This window comes from Suricata suricatta, chromosome 10, assembly GCF_006229205.1.
Source record: "Suricata suricatta isolate VVHF042 chromosome 10, meerkat_22Aug2017_6uvM2_HiC, whole genome shotgun sequence".
Taxonomy (NCBI): Eukaryota; Metazoa; Chordata; class Mammalia; order Carnivora; family Herpestidae; genus Suricata; species Suricata suricatta.
The window spans coordinates 104,434,209-104,453,001 of NC_043709.1; the positions used below are offsets into that span (position 1 = coordinate 104,434,209).

At 42.2% G+C, this 18,793-nt stretch overlaps 1 protein-coding gene across 1 annotated transcript in view; it reads left to right on the forward strand.

Annotated features, from left to right (window-relative positions):
• Positions 1-18,387, forward strand: part of LOC115304136 (cat eye syndrome critical region protein 2) — a 151,608-nt gene extending 133,221 nt beyond the window's left edge. Inside the window, exons 13-19 of the mRNA XM_029954178.1 lie at positions 27-153; positions 1,551-1,939; positions 2,549-2,677; positions 2,868-3,714; positions 13,689-15,111; positions 17,062-17,173; positions 17,900-18,387. Coding sequence (XP_029810038.1) covers positions 27-153; positions 1,551-1,939; positions 2,549-2,677; positions 2,868-3,714; positions 13,689-15,111; positions 17,062-17,173; positions 17,900-17,905 — 3,033 coding nt within the window. The 3' untranslated portion in view covers positions 17,906-18,387. The remainder of the gene's footprint in view (positions 1-26; positions 154-1,550; positions 1,940-2,548; positions 2,678-2,867; positions 3,715-13,688; positions 15,112-17,061; positions 17,174-17,899) is intronic.
• Positions 18,388-18,793: the final 406 nt, after the last annotated feature.

Sequence of the window (18,793 nt, forward strand, 5' to 3'; positions counted from 1 at the left end):
TTGTAATTTAATGTGTCCTATTTTAGGTCCCCATGGATATCTCAAGCATGGAGAAGAAACTGAATGGAGGTTTATACTGTACCAAGGAGGAATTTGTAAATGACATGAAGACTATGTTCAGGAATTGCCGAAAATACAATGGGGAAAGTAGTGGTAAGTGGGGAAGGAGTTTGCTGTGGATACACTTATTAAACCTTTCAACCAAGAATAAAATGCCTTCTTTTTTAGAAATACACAAAAATAGAAGTGCACCTCTTTCCGAAATGATTCAGACCTTTCTTTGGGGCTATGAACACAGTGTACATTAAAAGCCACAGGAGTAGCCATTCTAACCACTTACACAGTATGTGCCAGAACCACTCCTGTCCTGTGTGACAAGAGAGAATATCTGGCAGCTAACTGGGCTCAGGTTTCATTATCTTAAAGACCAGGCTGGGCTTAGTTTGTACTTTACTTCCCTAACTCAGCAAGTTAACCACTGATGAGACTGACCTTAGATTTTTTTTTTTATGTTTTTTATTAATTTTTGAGACAGAGAGAGACAGAGCATGAGCAGGGAGGGGCAGAGAGAGAGGGAGACACAGAATCAAAAGTAGACTCCAGGCTCTGAGCTGTCAGCACAGAGCCCGACACGGGACTCGAACCCACGAATGTGAGATCATGACCTGAGCCGAAGTTGGAGGCTTAACTGACTGAGCCACCCAGGCCCCTCGACCCTAGATTTTTAAGTCATCTTGAGAAGTCCAGAGAGTAGCTCAAATGCTTTAGTTTCCATTTCTTTTAATTAATGTTTTTTATTTCTTTTTGAGAGACAGCACAAGCAGGGAAGGGTCAGAGAGAGAGGGAGGCAAAGGCTCTGAAGCAGTTCCAGGCTCTGAGCTAGCTGTCAGCACAGAGCCCAACACTAGGCTCAAACCCACGAACCATGAGATCATGACCTGAGCTGAAGCCAGATGCTTAACCGACTGAGCCACCCAGGTGCCCCTCAAATGCTTTAGTTTAAAAACTAAGCTTCTGGGGGCCCTAGGTAGCTCACTTGTTTAAGCCTCCGACTTTGGCTCAGGTCATGATCTTGCAGTTCATGAGTTTGAGCTCCATGTCAGGCTCTGTGCTGACAGCTCAGAGCTTGTAACCTGCTTCGGATTCTGTCTCCATCTCTGCCCCTTCCCGACTCATGCTTTGTCTTTCTCTTCTCTCAAAAATAAATAAAAACATTTAAAAATAATTTTTAAAAAGCCCAACACTAGGCTCAAACCCACGAACCAGCTTCTAACTAAATACAGTCACTATATATAATAATTCTGCATTTTAGCCTTTGTTTTTACTCATTTAAGGTAATAGTCCTAGAGTTTTATTCCAACCATACAGCCTAGAGCCTCTTCAGACAAAAACCGTGCCATACAACAGCTGTACAACATAATATGCACTCAAGCCGAATTAAGCTCAAGAGTTTACCCAAATAGCATCTCTTATTGTTTGTTGATAGGAGAATTGTTTTTTATGTCCTGTATAAGCTGTATCTGGAAGTCAATCCTTGTATCTTCCCACAGAATATACCAAGATGTCTGATAATTTAGAGAGGTGTTTTCATCGGGCAATGATGAAGCATTTTCCTGGTGAAGATGGAGACACAGATGAAGAATTTTGGATCAGAGAGGATGAAAAGCGAGAGAAGAGACGGAGCCGGGCTGGGAGAAGCAGCGGAAGCCACGTTTGGACCCGCTCCAGGGATTCCGAAGGGCCCAGCAAGAAACAGCAGCCAGTGGAGAATGGAGGAAAGTCCTTGCCGCCTGCACGCCGAGCTCCCTCTTCTGGGGATAATCCTAGCAGCAGTTCCACACAGCTCCCTCGGGAGGGGAGCACCTCAAACGGCCGGGGCTTTTCTCGTTCCCTCCATTATGGGGGGATGCCCAACCAGGCACCTCTTTTAAACCAGATGGTAAGGAGTAGCTTAAAAGTCTATTGTGGTTTCTCCTACTTGGTGAATTCAAAAAGAGCCTTTTAATTGGCTCCTCTTCCAAAATAATTTTTTTGTATATGGACGATTTTTTCTTCTCTCTTTTGTCCATTCTTTCTTCATTCTTCCTCTTATTCGAGATCTCCTTTCTCTTAATCAATCTGACATACTCTCAGTATAGGCAAAAAACTGTGATTTTAAAAATCTCTTTGTGTACAAAGGGCAGAAATACATACAGTACTTAAAATGCATAGCATATCTATGGCATTAAAATTACATGTTGGGGAGCAGTTAGGGGAAAATTGGCCTAAGAGGCTCTTGGGGAAGGAAGCAACGATGAAAACGAGATTAAGAAACACCAGTCTGTCTGTCCTACAACAAGAGATGACTTTGGGCCCAGGAACGAGCCCTGGTCTGGGTGGCCCACGTGCTGGTGTGCTTCCCTGTCTTGGCCCCATGCCGAGTTGTTCAAGGTCTGTGTTATTTACCAGTACATCCATGTGCAGGAACACCCTTGTTTTCTACCTAATGTCTTCTGTCCTTTTTTTTTCTTCCTTGCCTCTTCCCTTGCCTTCACTCAACACCATCCAGAGGCCAGCAGTACCAGGAACATTTGGCCCTCTTCGAGGATCAGATCCTGCCAATTTATATGTCTCCTCTAGAGTCCCAGAGCCACACCCTGGAGAGCCTATACAGCAGCATCAGCCTTTTGCCATGCAGGTAAGCACCCTGGTGCTCAGAATGTGCAGATGCAAAGGGTTCCACAGATAAATTTCGGAAATCTAGTCTCTTCCCAGGTTAAATTTAATTCATTATCTCTTATTCTATAGGGTGTGTTATAATAGATTAAGGATATTACGTATTCTATGCATCTGTTGAACATTGCTTTCCTCTGTTTTCTTGTTGCCAGCCTCCAGTTGGAGTTAACAATCACCGAGGACCCAGGCTGGGCACCCCAGAAGAGAAGCCAGTGTGTGGGGGACTGACACACCTTACTAACATAGGATCACATCCTGGATCCTTGCAGCTTAGGCAGATGGGTGGCCCCAGTCAGGATGGAAATATTTATCCCCCAACTCAATTCCAGTCAGGATTTATTCCTCCCAGGCATGGTGGGGCTCCAGGCCGACCCCCAGACTTTCCTGAAAGCTCAGAAATTCCTCCCAGCCACATGTACCGATCATACAAGTACCTGAATCGAGTACACTCTGCTGTCTGGAACGGGAACCATGGTGCTACAAACCCAGGACCCTTGGGCACGGATGAGAAGTCCCCCATGGGGCCAGGACCCTCTCAACAGCCTCGCACTCTTGGTCATATGATGGATTCCCGAGTGATGAGACCTCCTCTCCCTCCAAACCAGTGGACTGAACAATCAAGCTTTCTACCTCATGGAGTTGCTTCTTCAGGGTATATGCGACCACCCTGTAAATCTGGTGGACTTCGGTTACAGCCACCTTCAACCCCAACACCAAGTTCTCTATTTGGAGCACCCTCCCAGGCTCTGCGGGGGGTGCAAGGAGGGGACTCCATGATGGACAGCCCAGAGATGATTGCCATGCAGCAGCTTTCTTCCCGAGTTTGCCCACCAGGTGTGCCTTACCAGCCCCGACAGCCGACACCGCCCCATTTACCTGGACCTTTTCCACAGATAGCTCACTCGGCGTCAGTAAGTGTGTCAGCCCCCAAGCCTACCCTGGGGAATTCCGGGAGGACACAGGATAACAGTGAAACCCAAGAGCCTGAAAGTGACCGAGGTAATTTACACCATCACTTTTGTCTGACTTCTGACATTTAAGGTATTGCTTCATAAGGAATCTTTTTTATGAAGACTGTCAAACTCATTTACAGCCTCTTTTTCTTGAACCACTCACTCAGGGTTGGGCCAAAGATCTGAAAGTATTTCTGGTGGTAGTGATCATTACATAAATGTAGTCCGTACTAAAATGTGCAGTCTTTTTGAGACCTGTTTGTATAGTAATTCAATTCTCAGAACAAGCTTTGAGCTAGCTACTACTTAATGATCCTTGTTTGTACAGGTGGAAAATCCGAGGCACAAAGCTACTAGATTGGTTACCCTCATCTCACTAGTAAGTAGTGGGGCTGACATTTGAACCCAGACCCACTCAGCCCGTACCCATGCTCCCAACCATGGCATCATCATACTGCCTCTAAAAATGCCTATCGTGGTGCGCGTGGGTGGCTCAGTCGGTTAAGCCTCTGACTCTTGACTTCAGCTCAGGTCATGACCTCAAGGGTTTGTGAGATCGAGCCCCACATCGAGCCCACTTCCAACACAGAGCCTGCTTGGGATTCTCTCTCACTCTATCTCAGAATAAATAAACTTTAAAAATAGTAATAATAATGGCTATCTTAAATTTATCATCATGAGATAACTTTTCAGTACTTACAGTCTGATTCTTTCCATCCTTGTATTCTTTGGACACATAGCTATAGCTACTAAGAATGAAAAATGGGGAGATCTATCAAATCGTGAAGAAATTTCTTAGAAATGTCATTTAAGAGAGTAAACCTGAAAATTGAGAAGAAAAATGAAAAGAATAATTTGTGTAATTAGTGCTTTCTCTAGGATAGCAGTCAACTACTTCTTGTATGTAATTTTCTTAATACATGACTAGAGAATAAAGACACCTAGACTTTTATCAAATATGAATATTCCACATAAAATTAATGGTAGGCCTAGAACTCAATTACTTTTTGTTTAAATTAGTTAATGAATTTTTTTATTTAGATAGCTACTGAAACTTTTTTTTTTTTTTTTTTTACTTCCATCATAGTTAACATACAGCGTTATTAGTTTCTGGTATACAGTATAATGATTCAGCAGCTCTGTACATTATGCAGGGCTGTGATAAGTGTACTCTTTGTCTTCATCTATTTCACCTTCCCCACACTCCCCTCCCCACTGGTAACCATCTGTTAGTTCTCTATAGTTTTTCAGTTTGTCTCTCTTGTTTTTCAGTTTCTCTTTGTTTTGTTTTTTAAATTCCACATTATTGAAATCATATGGTATTTGTCTTTATCTGACTGTTTCACTTAGCATAATATCCTCTAGATTCCTCCATGTTGTTGCATATGGCAATGTTTTATTGTTTTTTGATGACTGAGTAATACTCCATTGTATATACGGATCACTTCTTTATCCATTCATCTCTTGATGGACACTTGGATTGTTTCCATATCTTGGCTATTATAAATAATGCTGCAATAAACACAGGTGTGCATATGCCTTTTCAAATTAGTGTTTCATATTCTTTGGGTAAATACCCAGTAGTGGAATTAATGGATCACATGGTAACTCTATTTTTAATTTTTTGAGAAACCTCATACTGTTCTCCACAGTGGCTACACCAGTTGCATGTGTCTGTTAGTGATCTGAATAAGATGTCTTCCTTGGAGAAATGTCTGTTTGTGTCATCTGCCCATTTTTTAAATCAAATTATTTATTTTTTGGGTGCTGAGTTTATAGAAGTTCTTAATATTTTTGGATACTATTTATCAGACGTGTCATTTGCAAATATCTTCTCCCATTCAGTAGGTTGTCTTTTAGTTTTATTGACTGTTGCCTTTGCTGTGCAGAAACTTTTTATTTTGATATAGTCTCAATACTTCATTTTTGCTTTTGTTTCCCTTGCCTCAGGAGACTTTTTTTTTTTTTTTTTTAATTTTTTTGTAGTTTATTTATTTTTGAGACAGAGACACAGCACAAGTGGGGAAGGGGCAGAGAGAGAGGGAGAAACAGAATCTGAAACAGGCTCCAGGCTTTGAACTGTTAGCACAGAACCCGACACAGGGCTCGAACCCACGAACTGTGAGATCATGACCTGAGCCAAAGTGGGACACAACCAACTGAGCCACCCAGGTGCCCCTCAGGAGACTTATTTTAAAAATCTTGCTATGGCCAATGTCAGAAGTTACTGCTTCTGCTCCCTTCCAGGTTTTTGATTTCAGGTCTGACATTTACATCCTTAATCCATTTTCAGTTGATTTTTGTGTAAGATGTGAGAAAGTTGGTCCAGTTTCATCCTTTTGCGTGCGTGTGGTTGTCCAGTTTTCCCAACACCATTTGTTGAAGAGACAGTCTTTTTCTCATTATGTATTCTTGCCTCTGTCACAGGTTAATATACCAGTTCCATTCTCTGTTGATTACTACAACTTTGTAATATAGTATGATACCTGCAGTTGGGACACCTCTAGCTTTGTTTCTCTTTTTCAAGATTGCTTTGGCTATTTGGGGTCTTCTGTGATTCCATATAAATGTTAGGATTATTTGTTCTAGTTCTGTGAAAAATGTTGGTGTTTTGATAGGAATTGCATTAAATTTGTAGATTGCTTTGTGTGGCATGGACATTTGAAGAGTATCTATTCTTTTTTTTTTTTTTTAATGCTTTTTATTTATTTTTGAGAGACAAAGTGAGACAGCACGAGCCGGGGAGGGTCGGAGAAAGAGGGAGACCCAGAATCCGAAGACAGACTCCAGGCTCTGAGCTAGCTGTCAGCACAGAGCCTGACACGGGGCCCAAACCACGAACTGTGAGATCATGACCTGAGCCGAAGTCGGACGCTTAACCGTCTGAGCCACCCAGGCGCCCCAACAATATCTGTTCTTCTAATCCATTGGCATGAAATGTCTTTCCATTTGTTTGTGCCTTCTTCAGTTTCTTTCATCAGTGTTTTATAGTTTACGGAGTATAAGCCTTTCACCTCCTTGTTTAAAGTTTCTTAGGTATTTTATTACTTTTGGTAAAATTGTAAGTGGGAGTTTTTTATTTTCTCTTTCTACTATAAGTATATAGAAATTGGACAGATTTTTGTATATTGTTTTTTATATCTTGTGCCTTTATTGAAGTAATTTATCATTGTAGTATTTTTTGGTGGAGTCTTTAATGTTTTCTGTATGTCGTATCATGGTCATCTGGAAGTACTAGAAGTTTTACTTTTTCTATACCAATTTGGATGCCTCTTATTTCTTTTTGTTGTCTGCTGTGAGTGGACATTCTTTTCTTCTTCCTTATCTTAGGAAAAAGCTCTCAGTTTTTCTGCATTGGGTATGATGTTAGCTATGTGTTTTTAATATATGGCCTTTATTATGTTGAGGTATGTTCCCTCTAAACCTACTTTGTTGAAGGTTTTATCATGAATGGATTTTGTACTCTGCCAGATGTTTTTTCTACATCTGTTGAAAAGATCATATCTTTTTTTAATTCCTTCTCTTATTGAGGTGATGTATAATGTAGATTAATTTGTTCTTGCATCCTAGGAATAAATCCCACTTGATCGTGGTGAATGATTTTTTTAATGTATTGTTGTGTTTGGTTTGTTGAGCATTTTTGTGTCTTCATTCATGGGAGATACTGGCTTGTCAGTCTTTTTTTTTTTTTTTTTTTTGTAGTATCTTTAAGTTTTGATACCAGGGTAACGTTGCTCTTATAGAATGAATTTGGCAGCTATCCTTTCTCTTCTATCTTCCGTAATAGTTTGAGAAAAATAAGTATTAACTCTTCTTTAAATGTTGGTAGAATTCACCTGTAAAGCTATCTGGTCCTAGACCTTTGTTGGAAGTTTTTTAATTACTGACTCTATTTGTTTGTTGGAAATGGCCTGTTCAATTTTTCCATTTCTTCCTGATTCAGTTTTGGCACGTTATGTGTTTCTAGCAATTTATCCATTTCTTCTTGGTTGTTCAATTTGTTGGCATATAATTTTTCATAATATCCTCTTATAATCCTCTGTATTTCTGTGGCATTGATGGTTACTTCTCTCTCCCTCTTTGAGTCTGGCTAAAGATTTGTCCATTTCTTTTTTTTTTTTTTTAATTTTTTTAATTTTTTAACATTTATGCATTTTTGAGAGAGAGATAGAGTGTGAGTGGGGGAGGGGCAGAGAGAGAGGGAGACACAGAATGTGAAGCAGGCTCCAGGCTCTGTGCCCACGAGCTATGAGATCATGGCCTGAGGCGAAGTCAGATGCTTAACTGACTGAGCCACCCAAGTGCTCCAGGATTTTTCCATTTCATTGATATTTTCAAAGAACCAGCTCCTAGTTTCATCTATTGTATTGTTTCTTTTAGTTTCTATTTCTTTATTTCTGTTCTAATATTTATTATTTACTTCCTTCTACTGGTTTGGGCTTTATTCTTCTTTTTCTAGCTCCTTTAGGTATAAGATGAGGTTTTTTACTTGACATTTTTCTTTTTGAGGTAGACCTACATTGCTATAAACATCCCTCTTTATTTTTTTTTAAACATCTATTTATTTTTGAGAAAGTGTGCGTGTGAGAAGCAGAGAGGGATCTGAAGTGGGCTCTGTCTGCACTGAGTAGAGCACCCAATGTGGGGCTCAAACTCCCAATTGTGAAATCATGACTTGAGCCAATGTTGGATGCTTAACCAACTGAGCCACCCAGGTGCCCCTAAACATCCCTCTTTAGAATAGGTTTTGCTGTATCCGAAAGATGTTGGACTGCAGTATTTTCATTTTCATTTGTCTCATGTATATTTTGATTTCCTTTTTGATTTCTTGATTAACGCATTCATTCTTTAGTAATTTGTTATTTAGCTTCCATGTGTTCTTTCCAGATTTCTTCTTGTGGTTGATTTCTACTTTCTTACCATTGTGGTCAGAAAAGTTGCATGGTATGACAGATTTGTTAAGACTTGTTTTGTGGCCTACCATATGAATGTTCCACTTTTCAAGAAGGTGTATTCTGCTGTTATAGGATGGAATTCTTTACAATCTGTCTGGTAGATCCATATGGTCAAGTATATCATTCAAAAAGCCACTGTTTCCTTGATTTTCTGTTTCGATGATCTGTCCATTGATGTAGTGGGGTATTAAAGTCTCCTACTATTGGGGCATTTGGGTGGCTTAGTCAGTTAAGCATCTAACAGTTTCAGCTAGGATCATGATCTCAATTCGTGAGTTCAAGCCCCACATCCAGCTCTGTGCTGACAGTGCATAGCCTGATTTGGATCCTCTTTCTCCCTCTCTCTGCCCCTCCCCTGCTCTCAGGTGTGCACTCACTCGCTCGTTCTCTCAAACTAAATTAATAAACTTTAAAAATAAATAAAATAGGGGTGCCTGGGTGGTTCAGCTGGTTAAGCATCCGACTCTTCGGCTCGGGTCATGATCTCATGGTTCATGAGTTCGAGACCTCTATAGGGCTCTGTGCTGACAGCATGAAGCCTGCTTCAGATTCTGCCTCTCCTCTCTCTACCCCTCCCATGCTCATCCCTTCTCTCTCAAAATAAAGAAATAAACTTGGAGGGGGGGAAAAAGCATTTTGTCAAAGTAATAAATAAAATACCCTACTATTATTCCTAATGATTACTTCCTTTATGTTTGTTATTAGTTGCTTTATGTATTAGGGTGCCTCCGTGTTAGGTACATAAATATTCACAATTGCTATTTCTTGTTGAATCTTTCCCTTACTGATTATGTAGTGCCCTTTGTCTCTTGTTGTTATAGTCTTTGTTTAAAGTGTGTTTTGTCTGATGCAAAGATTGCTACCTGGGCTGTCTTTTAACATCCATTTGCATGATAAATGCTTCTCTATCCCTTCAGTTTCAATCTGTGTGTGTTTTATCAGTCTGAAATGAGTCTCTTGTAGGCTGCATATAGATAGCCTTGTTTTTTTTTTAATCCATTCCATCACCTTGTCTTTTGATTGGAATGTTTAGTCCATTTACATTTAAAGTAATATGTAGGTATGTATATATTGCCATTTTGTAACTTGTTTTATTAATGTTTTTTTGTTTTCCTTCTCTTGCTCTCTTCTGTCATGGTTTGGTGGCTTTCTGCAGTGATATAGTTGGATTCCTTTCTCTTTATTTTTTGCATATCAGTTGCCAGTTTTTGATCTGTGATTACCAGTATGCATGTATGTATGTGTATGTTTATGTATGTATATATTCATATATGTATGTGTGTATACATATACATATACTGTCTTTTTCATATAAGTTAATGGTCATCTAGGGTTTGAACCTATTCTTACTCTCAACATCCCCACTTGCAGGTTGTAGGTATATGGTATCATACTTTATATCCTTTTATTTTGTGACTCACTTGACTGATTTTTATAGATATATTTAATTTTACTGCTTTTGTGCTTCCTGCTTCTTTTTTTTACTCCTGCTTATGGCCTTTCTTTCTTTTTTTTTTTTTCCAGTGCCCTTTAATGTTTCTCATAGGACAGTTGTGGTGGTCATGAATTCCTTTCACTTTTTTTTGTCGGGGAAACTCCTGTTCTGAATGAGAGCCTTGCTAAATAGAGTATTCTTGGCTGCTGAGTTTTTTTTTTCTTTCAGAACTTTGAATATATTATGCTATTCCGTTCTAGCCTGCAAAATTTCTGCTGAGAAATGAGCTGAAGCAGGGTTTCCCTTGTATGTAACAGTTTTCTTTTCTCTTGCTACTTTTAAAATTTTCTCTTGGGTGGCTCAGTTGGTTAAGTGTCCGACTTCCGATCAGGTCATGATCTCACAGTCCATGAGTTTGAGCCCCACATGGCGCTGCGCTGACAACTCAGAGCCTAGAGCCTGCTTCAGATTCATGTCTCCCTTTCTCTCTGCCCCTCCCCCACTTATACCTTTTCTCTCAAAAATGAATAAATGTTTTAAAATTTTTTTAATTTGCTCTTTAATATTACATCTTTGTCATTTTAATTCCTATGTGTGTCTTTGCGTGGACCTCTTTGGGTCGATGTACTTGCGGACTCATTGTCCTTTCTAGATCTGGATTTTTGCTTCCTTCCCCAGATTCAGGAAGTTTTCAGCCATTATTTCTTCAAATAAATTTCCTGTCTCCTTTTCTCTCTCTTCTGAGATCCGTACGCTTGTTGTCCCTGAGTTCTCTAAATCTATTTTCCTTTTTTTTTTTTTCCTTTTTTTGGCCTTTGAAGCTTGATTGCTTTCCATTGCACTGTCCTCCCAGTCACTGATTCTTCTGCTTCTTCTAGTCTATTGATTCGCTCTCATGTATCTCCTCATTTTGTCTCACTCTGTTTCTGTGTGTTAGGAAAGTCAGCTATGTCTCCTGCTCTTGAAAATAGTCGCCTTGTGAGGAGGAGGTCCTGTAGTGCCCTGCGGTGCAGCAGCCATGTTCACCAGGACCTAGCGCTTCAGGGTGTCTCGTGTGTTGTGTCCACCCTACTGTTGTAGCTGAGCCACATTTGCCTTCATTCTAGTTGTGTGCTAGGACTCTCTTTGCCTCTTATGGGTCAGGTTTGGTCCCTGTATTGTTAGTGGCCCAGTCTGGGGCGGCCTTGGACTTGAGCTGAGTCAAACCAGGTGTTTGCCAGAGATGTGGTAGCACTGAACTTCTGGGTACTTTATGTCTGTTGTCTTCCGAGAAGCTTTCAGTGGTGGCCTTGGCCTTCGGTCAGAACAGCTGTCTGCCCCCAGCCCACTGCTAGGGCCATAGTCAGACTGGTATGTGTGCTTATCTTCCCCGTTCTATGGGTAGAAGTCTCTTTGGAATAGTGCTTGTCCTTGTTGGGGCTGCCTGCGCCTCGCCAGGCTTGTGGCACCACTTTGGATGGGCTCTGGCCAAGGGCATATTGGAAGAGCCAGGTCAAAAGGGCAACAGGGAGGGGACAGGGCCCATACAGTGCCAGGAAGTTCCAACCCAGTCCCCTGTGGGAGGGGACTGCAGCTGCCCAGGAGAAGTTCACTTGGGCTTGGTTGGAGTAGGAGATTGCTAGGGCCAGGCTCTCTGTAACAAGTGTCAGCACCGGGCAGGTTCCTGCAGGTGTCTGTCTATCTAGGCTGGGAGGCGGGAGAGGAAAATGTTATCTACCAGCTCTTTTATTCTTGGAGAGGTCTCCCCAAAATCCCTGCCCTCTAGCCTGCCTTCAAGATTAGTAAATAAATCTCCTTTCCATATATGTCAGGTATCTTTCACACTGCTGCTTCTAAGGTTTCTCTTGGTGAGGCTGTTCAAGTTTGTTTTACTGTCTCTTTAAGGGCAGGGACTCTGCCCTCCTATCTGTCCCAGAGCCAAGCCCACTGATTTTTAGTTTCAGGTGTTGATAAGCATCCCCGCCCCATCCAGATTGTTGGGCCTCTCTGGTTTTCAAAGACAAATGTTACAGAAATTCATATTCCCCATGCAGTTTCCCGGTGCCTGGGGTACCTGGCTTGGGGATCTGCTCCTGTCCCCTCACCGTTTCTGCTGTGTCCCTCCCTCCTGTGGACAGTCCCGAGGGTCCATTTGGCTCCTGCCAATACCTTTGTCCTTCCTACCCTCTTTGATGTGGAGAGTCTGTTCTGTCAGTCTTTAAGTTGGTTATTTATACTAGTTTGGGTGTTATCTAGTTATCTAGTTGTAGCCATGAAACAAGATGAGCTTAGGATCCTCCGACTCTTCCACCTCCCCAAGTCAGACTTTTAAAAAGTGTCTCTTTTGAGGGGCACCTCAGTGGCTCAGTCTGTTGAGTGTCTGACTTTCGGTCAGGTCATGATCTCTTGGTTCATGGATTCGAGCCCCGCATCAGGCTCTCTGCTGACAGCTCGGAGCCTCAAGCCTGCTTCAGATTCTGTGTTCCCCTCATAATCTACCCCCCCCCACTTGTGTTCTGTCTCTGTCTCTCTAAAAATTTTTTTAAAGTAATAAAATTTTTTAAAAATAAAAGTGTTTCTTTTGAAATAAGACCTGCTTTGTAAAAACCAACTCTAACAATTGTCTAATACTGGTTTCACATGGAGTCTGGAAGAAACTTTAGACCCTCTGGTGAAACTGGATAAGCCTATTTGTTAGTTGCCATGTTTTTTGTTGATAAAATAATGACAAGTGTAGATTTAATTATCACTGTATAGCTTGTGCCTTTGGTTTTTGAAGACAGCATTATTCATTAGTTGACTGAGATTTTAGTGTAGGTCTTTAAAAGTTGTTGTGAATCCTTAATCTTGTCTTTAAAATCTGTTACCAGAATTATATTTTGATCCACCTAAGCAACAACTCTGTCCTATTCAAAGGATTATAATAATAAGACCATATTTCTGTTTGTATAATAGCAAAGTAAAGAATTCTGAGTTTATAATTAAGCATGAGTCCAGTAAATTAATTTATTTGGGTTTATTAAATTTCTGTAATATGTTAAAGATGCCTTTAGAGTTTTATCTTGTAGGCATCTTGTTTTCAAGACATCCAAACAAGATATTTTCATTCATTCAACAAATATCGATTGAGTCCCTGTTTTGTGCAAGTACTAAGAGTGGTCAGAAACAGAAGGAAGTCCCTGCTGCTGTGGAACGTGTGTTCTGAAGGGGCAGAAGTCAGGGACCCAGACCTCTTGTTACATACCCATCATGTATGGGTCCTGGTCCTTTTCATTGTATCTTATTGTATCTCCATATGTGACACGCATCTATGTGGAGTCCACCATCCATGAATTACCTCACCCTCATTTACTAATCTGTGACCACACAGGAAGAGTGAGGCAAGGACATCTCCGTTCTTTGGCAGACTTTGAGGAGCTGTAGAGGTGCTAGGTCTTACCTCTTGGTCTATAAAAGGAAGTTTGCAAGGGCCTCAACATCATGATCCTTTCCAGGGACTCTCAAAATTTCTAGCTGAAACGTTAATGGCCACACATCCACCTCAGTCCTACCTCTCCTTATCTCACAGCTTCCTTGTTCTTTTCACTACCAACTCTATCAGCATTGTCATTTCAGCTACTGAATTATTATTTTGTTCTGTTTCTTTTACAGCAGATCCCTTGCCTGGGTTTGAAGAGAAACCACCAAACATTGGTGGTTCGGAGGGGGTGTACCTCAAACAACTACCTCACCCTACACCTCCCTTGCAGACCGACTGTACCAGGCAGAGCTCACCACAAGAAAGGGAAACAGAGGGCCCAGAGCTTAAAAGCGACTCTTCAGAATCTGGAGACAACTGTAAAGCAACAAAGAGCAAGAATACCTGGCCCCCAGAGAGCAGCTATACCAGCCCAGCCACTCAAGGATGTATGCGAGACCTCTCCACTCTGGCAGATAGAGGGGCTCTACCCGAAAATGGAGTCATTGTTGAAGCATCCCCTTGTGGATCAGAGGGGAAGGGCCTCGGTGGTAGTGGTCCAGAAAAGCCACTCTGCCCCAGAGGCAAAGTGCTACAGGAAACCATGCCGTGTGCAGGACAGAACCCAGCTACACCTCCCAACACAGACCCCAGTTTGATGGGAGGCACCGTAAGCCAGTTTTCTCCCTTATACATGCCTGGCTTGGAATACCCAAATTCAAGTACCCATTATCACATCAGTCCAGGCCTGCAAGGTTTGGGCCCTGTGATGGGAAGTAAACCCTCAGTATCCCATCCTCAGCATTTTCCCCCTAGGGCCTTTCAGTCTAACAACCCTCATTCTGGAGTCTTTCCCCGGTATCGCCCCCACCAAGGAATGAGGTATTCCTACCAGTCACCACCTCAGCCTTCCTACCATCACTATCAGCGAACTCCTTATTATCCGTGTCCACAGGGCTTTTCTGACTGGCAGAGACATCTTCATCCCCCGGGAAGCCCAAGTGGGCTCCCACCTAATCCTCCTCCCCCACCAAGGCCCCTCTTCTCAGATAAGAGCACCTTGGCTAATCTGCAAGGCTGTGAGACACTGAATGCTGCCTTAACTTCCCCAACCCAAATGGATGTGGTGGCTGCTAAAGTAGTCTCAGCTGATGGGCAGAATCCTGGTCCAGAGGAAGAAAAGCTGGATGAATCTATGGAGAGGCCAGAGAGTCCCAAAGAATTTTTAGACCTGGACAACCATAATGCGGCTACCAAGCGACAGAGCTCATTGTCAACCAACGAATATCTTTATGGAACTCCTCCTCCATCTCTGAGTTCAGGAATGGGATTTGGTTCATCTACTTTCCAACCCCATGGTGTGATGCTACAGACAGGACCTCCTTACACACCTCAGCGGCCAGCCAGTCATTTCCAGTCCAGAGCTTACTCTTCCCCTGTGGCTGCTCACCCGCCTCACCACCCAGTGGCTGCCCAGCCCAACGGCCTCTCTCAGGAAGGCCCCATCTATCGCTGCCAAGAAGATGGCCTAGGTCACTTTCAAGCAGTAATGATGGAACAGATTGGCACTGGAAGTGGACTAAGGGGACCTTTCCAAGAAATGTACAGATCATCAGGGTAAGATTACACTAAGTGGTTTGGGGGGTTTTGTCTCTTTTCTGAAAAATAGATGTTAGTTTTGAAAAGCAAAATGACCTTAGGAATGACAATAAATGTTAATGGTCTAGGTCCAAGAAAAACATGTGAATCATTGATAATTGGAGACTCAATGGAAATGTATCAGCCTTAGAGTCTGATTTTATCTTTGGCACTTTTTTCCCTCATGAAAATAAATTGGCATTTAAGTGACTTTTTAGTTAAATTTTGTGACTGGAAACCTGATAGCCATAGTTTGAGAGCTATGGGCAGAGGCGTCAACATCCTGCTAAGTTCAGATACTCTGACCAAAGTAAAATGGGTCTCTCTCTCAAATCCTGAGGCTGTGGGATTACCTGTAATGTTCAGGTTTTATCCCTCATCTCTCATTTCTTCTCCTACCACTGAATGAAGAAACCAGGTTTATCCAGAATTAAAGCAAGTCAAATACTGTCCCCATGAGAGTTCTTGCAAATTGTGGTGAGCTGCCCTGTGATCCGGAAGATTTTCAAATTAATGATACATAAAAGATGGTTAAATGAAGTTGTTCGTATTAAAGTTATAAAGCCTAGGGGCATCTGGGTGGCTCAGCTGGTTAAGTATCCAACTCAATTTGAGCTCAGGTCATGATTTCAGTTTCTGAGATTGAGCCCTGAGTCGGGCTCCGCACTGAGGGTGGAAGGGTAGAGCCTGTGTGGGATTTTTTTCTCTCTCCCCTACCCCACTTGTTCTCCCTCTCTCTCAAAATAAATAAACTTTTAAAAAAATGAAGTTATGAAGCCTGATCATAAAACCATTACCATCCAACTTAAAATCGAATGTGCCCCTCTTCTCCCTCTTCCATGCTAACCTACGAAGACCTGACCTCCAAATCCTCTTCCCCATTTAACATTGTGCTGTATTTGTTTTATGCCTCGCTAAATGTATTGTTTCTTTTCTTTGTCTTTTCTTTTAAACCATTGGGAAGTAAGTTGCAGACATCCTGACCCTTTCTCCCTAAATGCTTCAGCATGCATCTGCTAAGAACAATGACGTTTTCCTGGAGCACGATCTCAAACTGTTTTCACACCCAAGGAGAATAACACTAATAGTATTTAATACAGAGTTCTTACTTGATTTTTCCAGTTGTCCCCAAAATGTCTTTTAAAACCATATTTCTTGGGGCACCTAGGTGGATCGGTTAGTTAAGTGTCTCACTTTGGCTCAGGTCATGATCTTGAGGTTTGTGAGTTTGAGCCCCACAATGGGCGCTCTGCAAATGCTCTCAGCCTGCAGCCTACTTCAGATTCTGGGTCTCCCTCTCTCTCTCTCTGCCCCTCCCCTGCTCATGCTCCGTCATCCTCAAAAATAACACTAAACTACATTTCTTTTATTTTCTTTTTTCCCCATCCAGGATCCGTTCTAGGTTAATGTGTATGTTTGCTTGCTGTGTCTGTTTAGTCAATTTAAGACATTTATGCTATCATTGTTTTGTTTTGTTTTCTTTTGTTTTTCAAAGACTCTGGGTTAGTTCTAGTGTAGACTGTCCCAATCCGTGGACTCTTCTTAGATTCTCATGTTTGGAGTCCAGTTAAACACTTGTCACAAACACTACATAGGTTGTGTCTTTACTTTTTTTTTTTCAAGTTGGCTTCACGCCCAGCATGGAGCCCAACATGGGGCTTGAACTCAGCTCTGAGCTATGATCTGAGCTCAGATCAAGGGTGGGACGCTTATCCAACTGAGCCGCCCGGGTGCCCTGGTGTCAGATACTTCTCATAGCATCTCACCTGGAGGCAAATGATGGCACTTTGTCCCAGTACTGATTCCAAGTTTGACTACCTAGATAATTAAGGCAGTAACTGTCAGAGGTTTTTATGATTAAAGGATCTCTTTCCTTTTTAAATTAATACATCTTCATTAATTCATAACTCTGCTTGCTTGTGGCTACAGAATGCAAATGCATCCGGCCCAGTCACAGGCCTCGTTCCCAAAGACCCCAGCACCAGCAACGGCACAGGAAGAGCTACCACCACATAAGCCCCCAACACTTCCTCTTGATCAGGTAAAACTTACCAGCAACTAGAATTTTTGTTCTTCTTCCAGGTGGCAGGGAATAATTCATTGTGAATTCATTGTGATTCTGAAAAAAAATCTTTTAAGGGGTCCTGGAAAATGCTTCCTGTCCTCTGGCAGCCAAGTATAAAAAGGTCTGCTCGGGCCTTGTGCTCTGAGCAGACTCAGCAGTGAGATAAGCCAGGAAAAGATGACTCGGAAGTAGCTCCTGTGCTGCTTTCATATGGTTCTTTTTTCTCTCTCCCCCAGCTATTTGGTGTTTCCAAACTGGCCACTAGCATTTATTTTGATGAGATAGCTTTATTTCGTATCCTTTCTACCAGTTTCCTCTGAGAGAGACTAGTCAGTCTGGTTTTAAAAGAACAGTAGCTGCCATCAAGTGCTGCTTTTCTACCAGGCACCGTGCGAAGGGCTTCTGCACACAGCATCTCATTTAATCTCTTCCTTGAGTGCTGTGAAGTAAGTGTCATCACCAACATCAGTTCTATTCCCTAATGTGCAGGACATCCCACAGCTCCCGAGTAATGAGGTTGAGGTCTGGATCAGGAGGTCCAGAACTTCAGAGCCCACCCTCCGGAAGTAAACTGATGGCTGAAACCAAAACCAAAACCTTTCCCAGGTGGAGAGGATATGTACAGCTCTTTAGCTTACGTATTTCTTTTTAAACAACACGGCTGTCAATTTTGTTTAAATTGTCTTTATTTGCTTCTTTCAGAGCTAGTCCAAGGAGGAAATAAACCCCAAGGAAACAGAAAGCTGCACATGAAGACGGGAACATGGAGAATTTAGGGGAACGATCTGTGCCCATCTCTGTTCCTGTTATCCCGCCACACCCCTTCACACTGCGTCACTCATGCCATCCAGGAACTGGAGCCATTCACAGAGTCCTAGACCAACACCAGCCTGCAGCGTCCTGGGGCGGGGATCTTTTGCATGGCTGATTGTTGAAAACAGATGAACTGATACTAGTGATGGCTTTTCTAAGTCCTGAAACTCTTTTTTCAGGGAAGATCATCCTAAACTTGGGGGAGGGGTCGTACTTATGAACGGAGTGGTGCTTGTAAACTTTCGTGAGCAGCTAAACTCAGGTATATATTTGGGGAAGGGACTACTCGTAGTATTAATGTGTTTGGAGCTGGGTCCAGTTTACAGAATTTTCATGTTGCCTTTTAAAAATAATTTTTGTTGTTGGTGGTGAATGTATTGTACATAAAGTGGGAAGGGCGGGTGGGGGTGTAGAAAAATGGAAGTCCTAACTATGGCGGGCACGCAGCACTAGAGTGATCCTTATCTGTTTACAATCATGTCACACTGAATACTTTTAGGAGCTGGAGAAGAGGGTAAGGAAAGTTTACTCTTGTAAAATGTCACTATTTCCTCAGTGGCTAGCAGTCCTTTTTACTAGCAGCCTTCTTTCCAGCTAGCCCGAGAGGGTACCATTGCACTACCCCCTGGCTGTGGGCTTTCTCCGTTGGGAGGCAGAGTGCTCTCACATGTTCTACCAGGAGTGTCCGCCCACAAGACTGGCTTCCCTCTCATCCAGTGGCCTAACTCCTGGATTTCAGAAAGCAATGCCCTTCCTGATTTGCCACCAACCCTACCAGAGAGT